General features: G+C 38.6%; 2 protein-coding genes across 3 annotated transcripts; both read left to right on the top strand.

Annotated features, from left to right (window-relative positions):
• The first annotated feature begins 264 nt into the window (after positions 1–264).
• On the top strand, positions 265–6,772 carry LOC147332350 (uncharacterized). Its single transcript, XM_086290793.1, has 3 exons — positions 265–423; positions 5,800–6,006; positions 6,043–6,772. Exons 1-3 carry the CDS (start codon positions 265–267, stop codon positions 6,541–6,543), a joined length of 867 nt encoding a protein of 288 aa, XP_086146919.1. The 3' UTR covers positions 6,544–6,772.
• A 137-nt stretch (positions 6,773–6,909) lies between these two features.
• LOC147332349 (uncharacterized) lies at positions 6,910–9,895 on the top strand. Of its 2 annotated transcripts, XM_086290590.1 has the most exons (3): positions 6,910–7,302; positions 7,855–7,971; positions 8,481–9,895. In XM_086290590.1, the coding sequence occupies exons 1-3, from the start codon at positions 6,925–6,927 to the stop codon at positions 9,555–9,557; spliced, it is 1,572 nt and encodes a 523-aa protein (XP_086146716.1). In that variant the 5' UTR covers positions 6,910–6,924; the 3' UTR covers positions 9,558–9,895. The 2 variants fall into 2 exon arrangements, with proteins under 2 accessions (XP_086146716.1, XP_086146715.1); XM_086290589.1 differs by lacking the exon at positions 7,855–7,971.
• The last annotated feature ends 3,945 nt before the right edge of the window (positions 9,896–13,840 follow it).

Genomic DNA, 13,840 nt, shown 5'->3' with positions numbered 1-13,840 from the left:
GGTCATGGTGCGGAGCGTGCACCTACTCCTGCCCTCCTTGTGCAGGGAGGAGTTTCCATTCCCCTAACCTAACCCATCCTAATAGTGATGGGATTTCCGGCTCTTTTTAGAGATCCGGCTCTTTTGGTTGGGCTCACTAAAAGGAGCCGGCTCTTCGGGTTGTTTTGTTGCTTTAAAGAATGCGAGGAACAACATCAATCCTTGTAGTGTTGGATTGAGGGTCTTTTGACACACAATACAAAGCTACAGGACCAAAACGAATTAATGGGTAAAACTGTGAAAGATTTAACAGACGAGAAAGATCAAATGGGCAAAGTAATACACGACCAAAAGGCCCAGAATATGGAGATCAAACGGAAATGTCAGAGTAATATTAGAGCTCTGGCCTTGGAAAAGAAAATGAAGGCTATGGTCGAAGATGAAGTTGATTCTTTGAAAAAGAAAAATGAAGACCTAAAAAAGGCCCTAAGCACCAGTGAACCAGATGGTTCAGCATGGCCCACAGAACCACCCCTGGATGTTGCCTTGCATGGAGGGAGAATAAATAACAGACTGTGACACTTGCACTTCGATTAGTTGATCAGTAGTGTATGATGATAGCAATAAATCAACAAAAGGATCAATGAGTGCATTTCTGGCTCTGGTCACACCCCTCATTCTATGATGTCATTCTAATGGTATCATGTTGTCCAGGTCATGGAGGATGCCATCAGACTGAACAATGCTGTGGACACCCATCGGGAGTATTTTAAGGATGAGGAGGAAGTGGAGGAAATTCAGGAGTCACCATCAGCCTAGAATCTAGATGCAGCAATTTTACGAGGAAAACACTAAAAAACTGGAAGACAAAGCCAATGCTGCAGACAGAAAGTTAGAAGAGGTCATGGAAATGTATGATTCCAAAATAGAAAAGCTTGAGAGAACAGTAAAGAATAGTAGAGGTGTGGCCGTCAATGCGGTTAAAGAACGCGAGGAACAACATCAATCCTCGCAGTGTTGGATTGAGGGTCTTTTGACACACAATACAAAGCTACAGGACCAAAATGAATTAATGGGTAAAACTGTGAAAGATTTAGCAGATGAGAAAGATCAAATGGGCAAAGTAATACACGACCAAAAGGCCCAGAATATGGAGATCAAACAGAAATGCCAGAGTAATATTAGAGCTCTGGCCTTGGAAAAGAAAATGAAGGCTATGGTCGAAGATGAAGTTGATTCTTTGAAAAAGAAAAATGAAGACCTAAAAAAGGCCCTTAACCACAGAGCAGGAAAACCACAGAAAGACAGCAGAATATGCATCTTCTTTTTGTTTTCATATTTTAATTTATATTTAATTGTTTTGTGGTTTGCAGTGTTTTGTGTTGTTTCACTTTAAATTTGTAAAAGGAAAAAGCTGAAAATTTAAATAGTTAAAAGTTGAAATGTGAATAGTTGATTTTTGTATTATATGATTTTTTTTATTACATTTTATGTGAAGTGAATAAAAAGTATATTTACGGTGGCCCCTACAGACAAAGCACATACAAACTTCAAATCACGTATGAACTCTGAAGCACGTACAAACCCTGAAGCACGTACAAACTCCAAAACACGTAAAAACTCCAAAGCACGTAAAAACTCAAAACACGTACAAAAGACAACAGAAGTGCTCCAGGATGCTAGGCGCAGTGTTGAGCTTTTGTTACCTAGTGGCTACACAAGCCAGCAAGTACCAAAGACCGGATTTGGTGTGTGGAACAGGTAAATGAACTTTTTTTTAAAATTATTTGAATATATATATGAGTGCGTGTGTATAAATACACAAACAATACACACATGCTTTCAATTGTGTAATTTAAGTGATCTAGTAGCTCTGCTTTGGAAGTTCAGTTCATGCTAGAAATGTGTTTTGAAGTTTGTACGTGTTTTGTCTCTAGGGGCCACCGCATATATTTATATATAAACATTAGGGGTGCAACGATATTTGTATCGATATTGAACCGTTCGATACAGTGCTTTCGGTTCGGTACGCATATGTATCGAACAATACAAAATTTGTAATTTATTTTATCAACTTTCCTTCTGACGATGCTGTCTGTGTTGAGCGCTCAGTGAATCTGCGTTCGACTACTCCGCCTAGGCTGCACTGTCGAGCGCAGATCCACTGAGCGCTCAACACAGACAGCATAGTCAGAAGGAAGAGCGCAGGGCAAGCTAGCGAGACAGAAGTTAAGCTCTCCTTGCAACATGGACCTCCCCCACCCTCATTCAGATCTGGCGTTTGGAATTATTTTGGTTTTCATGTGACGTATGACCCTGAAGGTAAGCGAGTCATGGACTAAAGTAAAACAGTATGTTGGATGTGCCATGCAATGCTCAATTACATGGGTGGGAACTAGTGTGTTAGCGCAGTTAGCTCGTTAACGTGTTGGCCGTCTAGCCCCATGCACGGGGCGATCGGCGGTAGCTCGTTAACAGAGATTTGCCGTGTTGTGGCGTTAAGGTCATTTCAACGAGATTAACCTGAAAGCACTAGTGGGAACACAACGAATATGACTGCACATTTACGCCGACATCATCCTAGTGCAAAGACAAAAACAACTAACTAACTTTAGCCGAGTCATTTAGACAGCTGTTAGCACATGATTCTCCTTATGCTGCTGAGAATATAGCCCAGAAGAAGCGGATAGTATAGCTTTTATTTTAGAAAGAGACATTTCTCTGTAATAAACTCTCTTTTCCAAAGATGAGTGATTCCTCAATCAGATACAGGGCTTGCAATATCGCTAGCCCGACGTCCTGGAGCTAGCGATTTTTTCAGTCGGGCTACCAAAATCTATCTCTTCCCTGCCCGTCGGGCTATTGTAGGAAGGAAAAATATATGTCAATGCTTTTGCATTCTTTCAGAAATGTAGCTGGGTAATTATGTCATTGGCATCGATGAGCCACTGTCAATATGTGACATATTGAAATCGCGTTTGAATTTGCGCTTGTTTTTTTTGCTTTCACTTTGCAATCGCGCAAACTGTGTATAGAGAGCGACAGCACTGATCTGTGAGTGATGATAATTTGTGCACCAATTCCTCTGACATCGTCTTATTAATTGTTAGCTTACTATGCAAACATGACAAGTGAAATCTCCCGCAGCAAGCTTAAACATGTGAGAGGTTGATCGCGCAGAGAATCGCTGAGCTTATGTGAGTGCATGTGTAAAAGCAGCAGGATATATATTTCAGTTCTGCTGAGCCAAATAAGACAGGTCAGGGTGAAGAAGTGACAGACAAAGAAAAGCTTACCACAAAACGGAAAAGTTATGACAAATCAGACTATAAGGCAAAAAGAAAGTGCAGCTTTATGGTTTCATGGACAAAATAATTTCTGTGGCTGCAATATGACGAGCTAAATAACCAGGGCTGCACATAAGTGGTCCGTACGGAGCCCCCCAGGGGACATGGGAGAAAAATTTAGACGGACTTTTGCGAGATCTCGCAAAAGTATTGCGAGCGCTCGCAAAAGTATTGCGAGATCTCGCAAAAGTATTGCGAGCGCTCGCAAAAGTATTGCGAGATCTCGCAAAAGTATTGCGAGCGCTCGCAATAAGTATTGCGAGATCTCGCAAAAGATCCCGCTCCTTTTTGATAGCGTTTCAGTTGAAGGGTGCGGTGCTACGGTACGGGGCTCCATACGGTGCAGACATGGAGGAGGATTTAGAACATTTCAAGAGAGGTCCCACACGACGACATCATGCACATGCAACAAGACAAAGTACGTATAAACAACAAAGCATTAAACACCGCGGTTCAACTTGTTGAAAAACCGAGGTCGTATATGCAGGCCTTTAATGTTAATTCTTGTAAATATGTTCAGGTTCATTAAACATAACTCGTTAAGTGCACATATGTTTTGAAATTTCAAATCGTGTCCAAATTCATGGGCTGCATCCTCCCGAGGACTCGGGCTTCGTGGTCTACGTGGGCCGGGTTCTCAGAACGGCTGGGGAAATTGGACGGTCTAGCCTTCTGATTAGCGTCACCGCTGTCTCGGTGGAGTGTAATAAGCTCGTCCGTCTGCTCCTTTCTATCTAAAATATAAGACGACACTGGAGTAAATTCTCGACCATCTCGCACTTCTGTTTAATCAGTTTTCTGTGTGACGTTGATTAAGCGCTGTAAAACCAATGTGGAACCCACCCGGGGGATTAATAAAGTTTTATTTTATCGAATTTAATCTAATAACTTTAATCTCAGCCAAACCGTTTTACTCACGAACAAATGAAACACTGAAAAAAGCCAAACATTAACATTTTTAGGTTGTCTAAGTGTTTTATATATTAAGTTTAGCCTGAGTAGCTAAAGTCCGCGGTGATCTGAAAATAATATGCCGCGAGTTGTGCCGTTCTTGGCGGCTTTAGTGACCCTTGAGCTCTCGGCTACCTATCGAGCTGGTGGGTAACAGACATCAAGGAAAACGTCGAAGCACTTGCAAATATGCGATATCTTGATAAACCGAGAAGATATTTCAAGTTTATACACCCACGTTCTCCCCTGAAATGTGTTTAAAAAAATTTTGTGACCCAGAAAGATTAATAACGGTCATTTTAAAACTTATTAACGGCCGCCATTACCGGAAACTGGAGTTTGGCTGGGCCGCACTTTGAATTCTGGGATATGGGCCACGAAGCACACACCGGACCCATCCTTCAAATTCGGTGAAAAGTGAATGTAATTCTTTGTATTACACCCCCTGGCATATGTTAATTTTGTTCTGGTTGTATACATGTTCTGTATACTGTTTCTTAATAAAGTTCAATAATTTAAAAAAAAATAGGTGAAAAGGAGGACGCATTTGTCTGCTGCATTCGGAGGAGTTTACGAATTTAAAATAGAATCTTTGTAGAGATTGCCAGAATTGTTGTACATTTCTGTGCAAATAATAAAAAAAAAGGAGTCTACGAAATTGGATAGCCTTCGGTGCATCGCTGTGACATAATCGGTCTACAAAAGGGTCCTCAGGAGGATGCAGCCCATGAATTTGGACAATGTGATAAATACAGTTTAAAAAAAAAAAAAGAGGTTGCAGCCCATGAATTTGGATGTTGTTATCTGGCTGTGCCATTACCATGGTAACATGGACAGCATGGCACAAAATACTTGGTGGAACTTACCTTACTTATACCTTACTAGCAAAATATTTTTTAGTAACGTAGTATATTGCTACAGGAAAAATGATTCTATGTTTCTTTACCTTCTTTTAAATGTACAAAGATGCCCTTTGTCTGTGGTTAGATTAGTTTAGAAGTGTCTTTTTAGACTTTCCCAGCAAAGACATATTGTTTCGGGGACATATTGTTTCAGATTGTTTTATCTCTCCCAGCTCTCTGCTGACGAGACTAGCACCATATATGGAGTTGTTTATTTTATCTGTTTATTATTTTCTTATCCTGTTCTCACTGTCTCTGTGATTTGTGCCTATAAAAATGCCAAGCCACTGTCCATGGTTGTGGGTTGTTTCCAGCAGCTCACCCGTGTACACGTTAAGCATAAAAAAGTAACTTTGTCTCATTGTGTCTCTATTCCTCCTGGGTTTATTTTTGCAGGGTTTTCTCCCAACATATATAAATATCTACTACTATTACTATACTAATACTAACACAGCAACAGTAAAGTAATAAGACAGAAGTTGACAGAGTAACTTTTGATAATGATCATGAACAGTGATTAAGAACTCTATTCTAATACAGTTAGTATTCCATGTGTGCTAGTGTGGCTTCCTAGAGTAAAAGTATATTAATACCATTTCTCTAATGTTTTATGTCTGCAGGTGGATAAGGCAGTGCTGTCCGTCATGACTGATGGACAAATGGCAAAATACATAAGGACATATGGTGACAGACTAGCTGTCCAGTCCTTCTGTCAACAAACTAAGTACAGCACAGATAAAGAGACTGTTCTGCAGAACCTAAGAGATAAAATTGCGGCACGGAAAGTAAGATCAAAAACCAAAGGAGTGCTGTGTGGTTCATCAGGTGTGTTCCAAAAGCAAAGTGAAGGGATGGCAAGACAGAGAAATACTGCAGCAGAGAAGACCTGCAGAAAAATAGAAATCGGATGGCTTCATTTAAGCAGTAATGAATACCGTCAAGTGAGAACCAGAAATGGTGGAGGAACAAGACATGCAACTGTGGAAAAAACTACAACTGTAGCTAAGATTTTGGAAATGGGAAAGGACCTGTTTTTTCCAGATGGGTACTCGCCAAAAGGGAGAGTTGAAGACTTTGTCATTGATATCTGTGATTTTAAAAAAAATCCGATTGCTTTAGATGACACTGTTGGCAAACTTTATGAACAAACCAAATTGAAGCTCCTGAGATTTTACATTTGCATGAAAGATGAAACACTGTTAACAGTTCAGTCCTCATCTGAAGAGGATTTTTCTGTCAGCATAACTGAAGAAGATTCACCGGTGACATTACTTGGATTTGACAGTGAGACAGATGATTTTGTCCCAGATCTACTTGAACATGGGGATTCATCTGACAGTGACACTGGCAAACAGGTTTGTTAAAATAAGAAAGTTATTATTAAAAATAATGATCACTTTAAAGTTACTGTATTTTGTTGTGTTTAGTAGTGCTCGGTGGTAACATGCGACATTTTCTAATTTTGTTGTACTATTGTACTAGGTTTGACTGTGCAACTGCAATAAAGAGTTGTCTTATTCAAGTGCTTTATGTACATCTACGAATATTTGCACTTCTGAAGGATGAAATTATTCCAGGAATTTGTTGTTGACTTGTGTGGTAAGGTACATTTAATACATCTGTGAAAGACTTACAGCTTTGTATTCATTAACATGTACAAAATGACTGGCTGCTGAAAAAATAATTGAATTATTTTCGTTTGTGTCTTGTGTTTGTTTTCTGGTTCACAGATTCACAATTTCCAGATGGAACCCAATCCAAAAGAACTGAAATCACTCTGTGAGGCAGTGACAACACAAAGTCCAGGAAAATCCCATCATATGCATTCAACCCCAACAGACATTAAAAACACTGTCGTGGGACAGCGGCAGCAGACTGACTCAAGTGATCATGATTTCCCTGACCACTGCTCTGAAATTATTGATCTGACCAGTATAGTTCCTAACAAATCCTTCAAACTAGAGTCCTTGGCCAAACTTCCAGAAGATTTGGAATGTCGTTTTCCACACATAGACGAAGCGGATACGGTTGTATGGAATCCTGAAGAGGATCTTGTCAGAGCAGATGGTGATGACACAGTCGTGATAACCCTGAATTATGTCAACAGTGAGGATCTCAGACAGGTAAGACCATGGACAGTTGTGGTTGATATGGTTCAAGTGTGACAAAATATGGAAATTTATTAATAATCAAATTCAGTAACTTGCATAGTTCTGATTTTAAAAAAGCTGATCATGCATTCCTGCTTGGACAAAATTTAAGCATGTGTGTTATTTTCTGTAATATTCTTTTGGATCTTAAAAGAAATAACTTACAGTACTGTGAAAGAATTGCTCGATTTCTATTAATCAGAATTCATCTCTTGTTTGTTTAAAACTTGATTTTTTTTGCAGCAGTAATACAACATTTTAAGTAGCAATAAGTACATCAAGATCTGATAAAAACCTGTGGGATTCCACTGTAATATGTCTTTTTACTCTTGTAAGTGAGACATGTAGGCTGAAAATAAAGTGGTGTATTTTTGTTCTATTTCTTAATACCTATTGACATATTTTGCAGACTTTTTAAGAACATTCATGACTTAGAATAGGCCAAGGTAGAAGATTGAAGAAGAGTCTTCTAATCTTGAAGGGTTAAGGTGTCTGTTGTCAATTAATGCAATACTTCCTTCTCAGAATGCCGACACAAATGGATTACCTATGGATGGTTTCCTGCTACCATTGTCTTCAGCTAATGGCTTGCCCACACCCCATATGCAGTCAATACAAGAGGAAGCACCCCAGATTGCACAGGTAAGATGGATCAATTCAGGCAACCATAAACACCTACCTTTACATACTGTAGAGATGCCAAAAATGTCATGCTATTTTCTGAGGATATGGCAGTTTGTGGGTCTATTTGAATTAAAAGGATATTGTCAGTTGAGAGACAATTCCAGTGTTTTACATTAACATAAGATTAAACAGGAAATTTTGTCTTGAAATCAAATTATTTACATAACACAGCAGTGAGACATTGTTTTGGTGTCACTATTGTGTTCTCTACCTATTTTGCACATAAGTGAGTCTTCTCATACATGTAAAGAACACTTGTATAATTTTCTGTGAGGCATACAAGGACATCCATCAGGCCACAATGTTAATGTTATATATAAATTGTCAGTGCAACCATGGTTTGGGAATGTACAGCCCACTAAAATTAGACAAATAAATTTCAAACTTTTTCAGAACATTGATATTGTGTAATCTGTACAATTCATTTGCATTTCTTATGGAATGTGCATGTTTTGTCTTTTACTCAGGACCATGGACTGAATTTCATCGCACAAGGTTTGCGTTTAGATTCAAGCAACCAACTTTCCCCATCAAATTCAGGAGACCCACAGAGCCCCCTACATGTATCAATTCGCAGGATAAAAGTTGTTGATGATCTTTTGGCTGTATTTATGGACAGTCGCATTCTGAATGTGACTTTAAAGATGAACTTTGTAAATGAAAATGCTGTTGATGATGCTGGGGTGTCAAGGGAGGTTTACACTGCATTTTGGGAGCAATTTTTGGAACAGTGTGAAGGTGAAAATGAACGAGTTCCAAGGCTGAGGCCAGACTTTAGTGAGGCTGAATGGCAAGCAGTTGGGCAGATATGGGTGAAAGGCTTACTAGACCATGGTGTCTTTCCAGTGAGGCTGTCAAGGGCTTTCATTTTAGCCTGCATCCACGGAATGGACTCAGTTGATGTAGACATTCTGATTGCATCGTTTCTCAACTATCTGCCTCCTGTTGAGAGATCAGCTGTTGAGAAGGCTCTCCAAGGCACAATGGATGAAAATGATGAAGAGGACCTGCTTGACCTTTTTACAAGGATGGGTTCCCACTTCCTACCACCTAAGAACAACATGCAGCCTGCCATTGAAACAATGGCTCATAAGGCCATTCTCCAAGAGCCAAAGTATATAATGGATTGCTTCTCCACACCCATGGCACATCTGCAGCTGAAACTGGCAGACAAGGAAAGTGTGTTATCTCTGTATGAGACAAAGAAGGCCACAGGCAAAAGACTAGTGCAGCTATTTGAAGCAACAAAAATCATGCTGTCTCACGGAGAACAAACAACGTTTAACCATCTTCAGCGTTATGTTAAAAACGCTGATGAAACCAAAGCTGAAAAAATCCTGCGCTTCTGCACAGGATCTTCTGTGATATGTGTTGACAAAATTTTGGTGTGTTTTAATGCTGAAACTGGGCTCAACAGAAGGCCTGTTGCTCACACCTGTGGAGCTACCCTTGAAGTGCCATGCACTTACAGTTCTTATCCTGAATTTCGCACAGAGTTCGACAATGTCCTTTCCAGCAATTACTTTGAAATGGACATCATTTGAACTTGATGAGCGTACTAATGGTTAGAGCTGTAATTTTTATTTGTATGATTATCCTTGAGTTCATAAATTCTGTCTTGTTTCATTTTGTCATTGAAGCATTTGATATATTCAGCCGTATAACAAGCAGTCACAAATTTAATTTTCTGATGGTTTAGTTGTATGTTAGGTCAGATTTCACAAGGACTCTTTATTGTTTAAAATTCTTTGAAAATGACCACATCTTTAACTTCTGTTGAAAACAAGGTTTGTGTTTAGCGTTAGAGGGACAGATCACATCAAAATTTGCTGTACACATTGTCATTATTTTCTTTTACTCCAGCCATCAGCCAGAATAAAGGCTCGCTTTTGTTTTAAGTTGATTGTCCTCTCTCTCTCCTTGTCTGCTTTTGGGTACGTTCTCTCAACACACCTGCATACCCCGCAGTGACACACATTGGCTTGCTGTTTATCCATCTAGAATGTTTTGTCGTGAGTTGCCTAGTTTTGGGAGATATTAGCTGTAGAGATCTCTTCCTTGTTGAAAAACAACATGAAGCTACATAAGGTCTACATAAGGACTTTGCTACTAAGCATTAAGTACCATGTGAAACAAGAGAGGGGTAGGCTTGTACAGTCAATATCTCTAAAATTGGGCAACTCACACTAAAACAATGTGGATTAAGGAATACTACAGCTAGCGAACAGAAAAATTTGTAAATTTGATTTTAGGGTGAAAAGTCCATTAATATTAGTAAAGAATGTCACTATGGTTGCGAAAGAAGTTATTGAAAGTTAATGATAAGACCCTTTTTACAAATTCTTAAAGCTGATGTGGCCTATAAACATCATCTTGTAACAATAAGTCCTATTTTCCCTTGATTAGCTTCCAAAATGTTTACTAGTTGTTTTGTTAAAAATCATATTGCCATCACAAGTTTTTTTTTTTTGAAAGGACTTTGCCATAATGTGACATACAGATGATTCACAATTCTTTATACTGTCTTATATAATTACAAATTAACAAGCAATGATAATCAGATTTAACAGTTTCTAGGATAAACAAGATTGTAGGCCAGGATTTCTAATTAGATTAAATAGTATATATGGTTAATTATAAAGTATTGCTACATTTTTGACAGATTATGCACTTCTGTCTACCCTTCTCTGAAATTAAAGTGCCTGGGAACACAGGCAGTCAATACACAGATGTTGTCGATATGCTTTTGTCATTTGCAATTTTTTAGTTGTCTGTACTACATAGTCCAAAAATAATTAGAAATTGATTAGATTTCAGTTTATTTGTCCGGTAGTTCAACAACACATATCATCCTTTCAGAAGTGGTGAGTTTTGCAAAAATAGCATTCGAATGAAATTGCTGTTCATCAACAGAACAGGTGGGTGCAAAGAATTTGTTATTCAGCTGATAAAATAAGCTTCAGATAAATTCAGTGACAAAAAAAGAATGTTTATATCTATTAGAAATTCTAAGAGTTCAAAAGGTCTCTATTTAGTTCTTTATTTTTTCACTTTTGTTTAACCAACATTAAAAAACTAAAGCTCTTCTGGAATCAGAATAAATAGTTTAAAAAAAAAGAAGCAAAAATGACATGAAATAACTATATTTTTAGCCAGAGAAACTGGAGTTCAGAAAAATGCCAAGGTGCCCCCTCTCAGATCATGATGCCCCTTAGTACCATTTCATGTAGCCTGCCAATGTGACAGTTGGCGTTATAATATATATAAAGCAGCAAGGCATAATATCATATCTCTTCGATTTTAAACAGTATTCTAGCCAATATCAACAACTAAACATTCCCATCATTAACAAATACAGATGGTGTAAATAAAAACCAACTCACCATTTAAAAATTATTACAAAATACTCAACATAAACCACCATTATCTGATTAAACACTGTACATTAAAACTCCTAACACATTAAATTAAGATGTGTCTTATGTTTTGATCCATGTATCAAGCCAAATACACAGTTAAAGTAATTCGAAGTAATACACATAGACATGGAACTTGATAACATTTGACAGAACATTACAGTGTTTTTGTGCTAAAGAACACTCAGAATATCATTAACAGGCAGAGACTCCCCTTTATACTTTAGTTCACTGACCCTCCTGGAACACAACAATAAATATTTCTATATAAGATATTCTCATAAATGACTGTGTACTAGAAAGCTTACAGTTTACAGTCTGTTTAACATCCAGAAGTTAGCTTTCGCACATATCACAGGTCAATTTTGAGTAATGTTCTCTGCTGCAGTGTATGCAATTTACACTAATGCCATGATGTTCTCTCTTAAATGCATGTACAAGTTCACAGCCTGATATGAGTCTGTTGGTGGAGTCAGATGGGACTCAGTCATGATGATATTGCACAGTTCATATACATCGGGGTCACATGGTTTGGTCAGTCGAAAAACACACTCAGTTTTACACATTTCAACATGTTCTTCTTCAGTGGGGCAAAGGAAGTCTCTTGTCCCGTAGAGCTCAGGTAATGTATACATTACATTAGGTCGACCACTGGGGATATTGATGTTTGCTGATGGCCTGATGGAGTGTGTATTCCAAACCTGTGCAGTGTCATCCAGCTCATCCTGTTAAAAAGAATACAGAAATTTAAGAAATGCGATCGCATGTACGTATATACATATACGCAAATCACGATGAGACAACTCACTCACTGAGAGGAAGGTTTATTAGATTTATGCAATTTATTATTTTTAAACAATCATGTGCATTTTTGTAATCATGTACTTTACCTAATGTCATCTGTACAAGTGTTTCACACACTAACTACGGTTACTGTTATGCTGTGATATCTTACATTAGTACTATTAGTCTTATTACTACCTGCTTGGCTCATCTACTCACCTCATAATAATCAATTTGTTTTATGTCACTGATCATTGTATTTTGTATTTGTAAGTTATTTTGATATCCCAATCGAAATAATTCCAAATTGTAAATAGTTAATATTATAGATAAGAAAATTTCATATGCCATGTCAACATAAACAACATAGATGTTACTGTAGTCTTGGTTGTTGAGCTCTTCCTTAAGGCGGCCGATTGCTTAAACCTAAATTATAGTATTTACACAATTTTTGATTTCATTTACTCCCTGCTCCTCTCACCCGCTTCTCCCTGTCTTGTCTCTTTCTTCCTGCAAGTCTCTCCATTCCCTAAACCTGGTACAGGGCCCTATTTCAGGAAGTGAAAAACGATACTCAGGGTTGAGTAACCCCGAACTGTCCAACTCGGAATATTCGGTTTCAGAAAGGCTGATAACAATTAGTTCAATCAACGCGGAGTTGCTTTAACCCCAAGTTAAGCACACGCACGAGGATACATAAAGCCCTTATTAGTGGAGCACAGATTAAGCGAGTCACCATGGAGACGGAGGGAAAGAAGGCGCGGTCAATGTATTTTACAGCGCTTGAGGCCGAAATTCTGATGGCAGCATATGCCGATAACATGCAAATTTTGCAGAAAAAAAGTAACACAGCCTCAGCTGCAAAAGAAAGGGAGCATGCATGGCAAAAAATAGCCGACAGAGTCAATGCGTGAGTGTTAATTTAAACATTGATCTAGGGATTTCCACCCATTTAACACGTTATTTATTATATTTTATTTTATACATTTTATTTTGTGACGTGATGTGAGCGCAGGTGCAACCCAACAGGCCCCAAACGTTCCTGGCAGCAAGTAAAAATGAAATATAAAAATATAGTCCAAACAGGTGAGGTGTAATTGTATTATGAGCCATAGTGCTTGGTCTGTTTGTCCGATGTAAATCAATTGCAGTTAGAGGCTACATTAATTGTCTTTCTGTAAGCACTTATTAAAATTATCTGAGCACATTACAAGTACATATTTGCTTACTCTGTATGCTCAAATGTGACCCGTTATGGCCACTAGAAAAAAAGTGGAGGCCCGAAAAAAAAGATGGGGGTCCTCCACCACCACCACCACACAGAGGCTGAGCAGTTGGCTTCCACATTTGTGATAATGGGAACACCACAAACGAGTACAGGAGACGTTTCACTTCCTCAGTTTCCTTTATCTCTCACTCACACACGCATGCATCCAGGCACGCAACAAAACATATTTTATTAACTCACCTGGATGAGTCCCATGCAACAAAACTGAAGGAGGTTTTTGTCCAGAAACCCACCATCAAAGTACCCGTTGTCTCTGATGTCTGCAAATAAGGATAACCAGAACTCCAGACACTGGCTGCGAAGAAAACGCCACCAGTATTCAATCCTTTGATTGGCGGTA

The sequence above is a fragment of the Aulonocara sp. 'chitande type north' Nkhata Bay genome, linkage group LG4 (genome assembly GCF_057382095.1).
Source record: "Aulonocara sp. 'chitande type north' Nkhata Bay isolate Kocher_YH1m ecotype deep benthic linkage group LG4, A_spYH_male_GT1.1, whole genome shotgun sequence".
NCBI lineage: Eukaryota > Metazoa > Chordata > Actinopteri > Cichliformes > Cichlidae > Aulonocara > Aulonocara sp. 'chitande type north' Nkhata Bay.
Note: the sequence above shows the minus strand (reverse complement) of the source record. Positions and strands in the feature narration are given on the sequence as shown.

Coding starts and splice junctions, on each gene's coding strand:
- LOC147332349 (XM_086290590.1), top strand. CDS start 6,925: ATGGAACCCAATCCAAAAGAACTGAAATCACTCTGTGAGGCAGTGACA. Junction 7,303..7,854: donor ACAGTGAGGATCTCAGACAG/GTAAGACCATGG, acceptor CTTCCTTCTCAG/AATGCCGACACAAATGGATT. Junction 7,972..8,480: donor AAGCACCCCAGATTGCACAG/GTAAGATGGATC, acceptor TCTTTTACTCAG/GACCATGGACTGAATTTCAT.
- LOC147332350 (XM_086290793.1), top strand. CDS start 265: ATGGGTAAAACTGTGAAAGATTTAACAGACGAGAAAGATCAAATGGGC. Junction 424..5,799: donor AGGCTATGGTCGAAGATGAA/GTTGATTCTTTG, acceptor TTATGTCTGCAG/GTGGATAAGGCAGTGCTGTC. Junction 6,007..6,042: donor TGCTGTGTGGTTCATCAGGT/GTGTTCCAAAAG, acceptor ATGGCAAGACAG/AGAAATACTGCAGCAGAGAA.